The following is a 5677-nucleotide window of genomic DNA, read 5'->3' on the forward strand; positions in this document are numbered from 1 at the left end:
TTTCCAAAGGTCTCGGTCCGTAGTCATCGCCTCGGTGAGACCCAATGTACGAAGGTCTTGCCTCACCACCTCAGCCCAGGTCTTCCTGGGCCTACCTCTTCCACGGGTTCCCTCAACTGTTAGGGTGTGGCACTTTTTCACGCAGCTATCCTCCTCCATTCTCACCACATGTCCATACCAGCGCAATCGTCTCTCTTGCACGCCACAACTGATGCTTCTAATGTTCAGCTTTTCTCTCAGGATACTTACACTCTGACGGGTATTCACATTGACATTACACATCCAACGGAGCATACTACACATATACATATATACAAATGTCTTCTTTCAATTTCCGTCTACCAAATCCACTCACAAGGCTTTGGCCGGCCTGAGGCTATAGTAGAAGACACTTGTCTAAGGTGCCACACAGTGGGAATGAACCCGGAACCATGTGGTTGGTAAGCAAGCTACTTATCACGCAGTCACGGAAAAGTCAATCAGGAAGATGTGATGTGATTGGCTGACCCTTTTAGAAATAGTAGTCAGATCTTATTATTAGGTTGGTGCATAATTATTGCGGCTGTTTTTCAATAAATTTTATTCAACAAAATATTTAAACAAAACACCAAGCAGTAATTGAGGTAGATGGTGAATATGCTCCGGAATAATCATTTAAAGATATTTTTGTTAAATGTTATTGTTCTTGTTGAATAAAATTTATTGAAAGCTACAATAATTAAGCACCAACCTGATAGAATAAATGAATGCTTGACTATCTTATAAAAAGGAAAAAGGCATTTGTCAGTATCCGTGTAATATTCAGTGTACAATAAATGGAATGGTCAAACTAGGAAGACCTTTGATCATAAATCTCTTCAACCAAGGATGACCTGGGGCTAAACAACAACACAACAACAGTTGTAACCACAAGCTTGGGAACTAGGGATGCAGGGGGCATGGTGGCGGTGAAAGCTCACCCCCTAAAACTTTTGTGGGGTAATCAAAATGCTTTGAACATCCTCCTGAAAAACTTCATTGTCAAAACAACCAATCATCATCATCGTTTAACGTCCGCTTTCCATGCTGGCATGGGTTGGATGATTTGACTAAGGACTGGTGAACTAGATGGCTACACCAGGCTCCAATCTGATTTGGCAGAGTTTATACAGCTGGATGCCCTTCCTAATGCCAACCACTCCGAGAGTGTAGTGGGTGCGTTTTACGTACCACCTGCACAAGGGCCAGTCAAGTGGTACTGGCAATGGCCACACTCAAATGGTGTTTTTTACTTGCCACTTGCACAGGAGTCAGCCCAATGTTTTGTTCACATGCCACCGGCACAAGTGCCAGTAAGGCGAATCTGGAAACGATCGCGCTCAAATGGTGCTTTTTACATGCCACCGGCTTGAAAGCAAGATCACTGCCAGAGCAGTGGTCTCTGGCAGTGATCTTGCTCGGATGGTGTTGTTAGCGCTTGATTTGAGGAATTACTTTACCATTATTGTTTTTATCAGATTTCATTGATGTACAAACATAATGATAATAATTATTATTATTTTACCTGTGTTTAGGTGTTTATTGATCCCTTGCATAGCGAAATGCTTAATGTTATTTCATCTGCTGCTGCGTTCTAAGTTCAAATTCTGTTGAGGTCGACTTTGCTTTCATCCTTTCAGGGTCGATAAATTAATTTAATAATGCAATTACTGTGTATAGTGTTCAGGTGCACTACAACTCATCAAAGGTGCATGTACAGTACATAGAATTATGTACAAAAGTCAGGAAAGTGAACAGTGTATGAATCATGATATATGAGGGTGAGTCAAAAGGTAATGCCATTTTGTTTAGGACAGGTATAATTACCAATACAGGAACATGTGTCATGAATCAAAATGAAGCTTATTATGAGTTTATTGTTTTTCCTTTTGGCAAGAAATCCCAAAAGACAGCCGCCATGATTTTTCCAGCTGACTTTTGCATCTTGTGGTGGTGACGTTGAGTGGCACCATTCCATTGACTGCCTCTTTGATTCTGGTCCATAATGATGAACCCATGTTTCATCACCTGTTACGAGCCTTCGAAAGAAGGTGTTGTCTCTTTGACTTTGTAGTGAAGAAGTGGCTCAAAGAACAGTCAACAGAATTTTACGGGGCAGGGATACATGCTCTCATTCAGAGGTGGAACATTGCTATTGAGAGAAACGGTGACTATGTTGAGAAGTAGGGATGTGATGCACAGAAGACCAGCTTCCTTTTGATGTATGATACCTATTCCTGTGTTGGTAATTATACCTGTCCTAAACAAAATGGCATTACTTTTTGACTCACCCTCATACATGTGTGCATGTGTTGTGTTGACAAATTTCAGGAAGCATGGAGGTTTTAAAGGATGCAATGTCTCGGCAGCTAACAACTGATGCAGGTTGTCTGTTCCATGCTTCAGCAACTCTGAGTGTGAAAAAATGTTTGTGAAAGTCATGGGAGCTGTGCTGCTTTCTGACTTTGTAGACATGGCCCACCTGTGTTAGACATATGGAGCTGAAAAAGGTGCTCAAGGTGGTTGTTGGAACGATGATTAATAATTTTGTGGGTGTTTACCAAGTCAGTTGCAAGACGTAGGAGCTTCAACGTATTTATGCCCAGGGAAGCAAGGGGTTCAGAGTATGGTAGATGTCTGATGGAAGGTATTTGCTTGGTTGCACATCTCTGAACAGTTTCCAGGAGGTCAATGTCCAGGGCAAGATAGGAATTCCAAACTGGTGATGCAAATTCCAAGTATGACCCACCATAGTCATATACAGCCTCAAACAGACAGCTGGAGAGCGGCTGACAAAGGGCTTACTGACAAAGGGCTTACTGACAAAGGGCTTACTGAGTGATTCCAAGACACTCTCAGCTTTCTTGGCAATTTTAGAGATGTGGTTTGTCCAGTGCAAATCAATGCTGACGGTAATATATATATATTATATATATATATATATATACACACACACACACACACATACACGTGTGTGTGTTACTGTCTCTTTTCCTAGACATCATGTGATTGTCGTAAACAAGTGTCACCATCATGATGCGGTTAGTGTCCTTGGTCCACATCATCATCATCATCATCATCATCGTTTAACGTCCGCTTTCCATGCTAGCATAGGTTGGACGATTTGACTGAGTACTGGTGAAACCAGATGGCTACACCAGGCTCCAATCTGATTTGGCAGAGTTTCTATAGCTGGATGCCCTTCCTAACGCCAACCACTCAGAGAGTGTAGTGGGTGCTTTTACGTGTCACCCGCATGGAGGCCAGTCAGGCGGTACTGGCAACGGCCACGCTGAAAATGGTGTATTTTATGTGCCACGAAAATGTGTGGTTATGAGAAAATATTTCCTTATTTAGAAACAGGTGAGGGTTGGTGACAGGGAGGGTGCCTGGCTATAGAAAATCTGTCCCCAACTGACTTCTACCTGACCCATGCAAACACAAAAAAGTTGATATGTTCTTTTCTACTTTTCTACTCTAGGCACAAAGCCTGAAATCTTTGGGGAGGGACTCAATCGATTAGATCGACCCCAGTACGCAACTGGTACTTAATTTATCAACCCCAAAAGGATAAAAGCAAAGTCAACCTTGGCGGAATTTGATCTCAGAACGTAAAGACAGACGAAATATTGCTAAGCTTTTCGCCTGGCGTGCTAACGTTTCTGCCAGCTCGACGCCTTAGAAAAGTGGACAGGTTAAAACAATGATGATGATGCTTGTTAAATCCCTGACTGACCACATTGTTTTCTCTTTTGCAGCAGCAGCATCACCAGTGGGTATAGCGCCAAAGGCCAGGATGTCTGCTGATTTAGAAATTGCTGATTACGAGAAGGATGAAGGCAAAGGAATTCTCTTCATTGGCTTTACTGCTTTAATTGTCATTGGACTTCTGCTTCTGATTATATTGTTGCCGCTGAGTTTTAGTTACCTTGACTACTACCAGGTAAGTATCCAGCCTCATTTTTACCTCTCTCCATCATTGCTCTGTGTGTGTGTGTTTGTGTGTATTATATTAGAAGGAAAACCAAAAACCAAGGCAGAACGAGTATCTCAAGTCATTCAGAATAATTTCATTGGGTTAAGGTGAATTCACCTTACCCTAATTAAATTATTTTAATCAAATTGCTCTAATACACAGCTGACAACAAGGTATGCGATAAGGAAGAAAGAAAAGTTGAGAGATACTCGTTCTGCTTTGGTTTTTGATTTTCCCTCTAATATAATATATATGTGCTATAACGAAACCCTAAAACAGATCCCTAGATCCGGCTTTAGCTGTGATCTTGGAACCTAACTGTCGACAAACTATAGCACTTAGTCAGCATACCTGTTCGTTTAAATCACAAGTGAACTAAATCCCTCATATTCTCATTGTAACTTCTGCATTTGATGTTATGCAAGATACACCTTAAAAAAAATGTCTCAAAGCGATCAGCCCAAGTCCACTGTATGTAATTGCTTTAACCCTTCAGCATTCAGGTTACTCACTTGAATGTAATGCATATTTATTCACAGCTGTGGCCAGTGCCACCTGACTGGCCTTCGTGCCAGTGGCACATAGAAAGCACCAACTGAATGTGGTCGATGCCAGTACCCCCTGACTGGCCCCCATACTCCTGGTGGCACATAAAAAGCACCATCCAAATGTGGCGGATATCAGTACCTTCTGACTGATTGGTACGACCACAAACCTGAAGGCATCGTCGAAAATAGAAATGCAAAGATCCTAAGGGATTTTATGATTCAGTGCAACCATGAGATAGAGAATAGGAAGTCAGACATAACAAACTATGCTGGATCATAGACATAGTATGCCCAGCTAACAACAAGGAAGAAAGAAAAATCGATAGATATGACTGGTTAGCTTGGGAGGTTAAGCAGTTGTGGTTGATGAAAAAGGTGGTAGTGGTACTAATAATTGTCAGAGCCTTGGGATCAGTGAGCAAAAATCTTGAGAAGTATGTGGAACAAATAGGGGCGGCAATAAGGGTGGAGCACTTTCAGAAAACAGCACTGCTTGGAACCGTTTGAATACCCCGGAGGGTGCTCGAAAAATAAGAGGTGTTACCTTAGTTTATTGGTAGTGAACAGCTGACACTGTAGTACATCTCCAGCGTTAGAAACTCTGCAAAGGCAATAATAATAATAATAATAATAATAATAATAATTGTCTTAAATTTAGCCACAGGGGTAGCAGTTTTTGGGGAGAGGTTAAGTCAGTTAGATCAACCCCAATGTTCAACTGGTACTTATTCTGTTGACCCCAGAAGGATGAAAGGCAAAATTGACCCTGGTGGAAAGCATGCTAACAGTTCTGCAAACTCGCCACCTTAATAATAATAATAATGATAATAATAATAATAATAATAATGATAATAATAATAATAATAATGATAATAATAATAATAATAATAATACCTTTATCAAAGGAAAAATGACAAATACATCTAATGTGAACCTTGACCAGCAAAATGTCATAAAAGAGTTAGAACCAGCGGAGAGCTACAAATACCTAGGGGTAATTGAAGGGGACAATATCAAGCACTCAGTGATGAGGGAAAGGATCAGAAAAGAATGTTATCGCAGGGTGAGAGCAATACTGAAGACAGAGCTGAACGCGAGAAACAGGATCGAAGCGATCAATGCTCTAGCCATACCA

At 41.2% G+C, this 5677-nt stretch overlaps 1 protein-coding gene across 5 annotated transcripts in view; it reads left to right on the plus strand.

Moving 5' to 3' along the window:
* The window catches only part of LOC106872928 (uncharacterized), a 44985-nt gene that overhangs the window by 24188 nt on the left and 15120 nt on the right, over positions 1–5677 (plus strand). For all 5 annotated transcript variants that reach the window (XM_052965797.1, XM_052965799.1, XM_052965798.1 and 2 more), the window contains one exon: positions 3777–3961. In XM_052965797.1, coding sequence (XP_052821757.1) covers positions 3777–3961 — 185 coding nt within the window. The remainder of the gene's footprint in view (positions 1–3776; positions 3962–5677) is intronic.

The sequence above is a fragment of the Octopus bimaculoides genome, chromosome 2 (assembly GCF_001194135.2).
Source record: "Octopus bimaculoides isolate UCB-OBI-ISO-001 chromosome 2, ASM119413v2, whole genome shotgun sequence".
Lineage (NCBI taxonomy): Eukaryota > Metazoa > Mollusca > Cephalopoda > Octopoda > Octopodidae > Octopus > Octopus bimaculoides.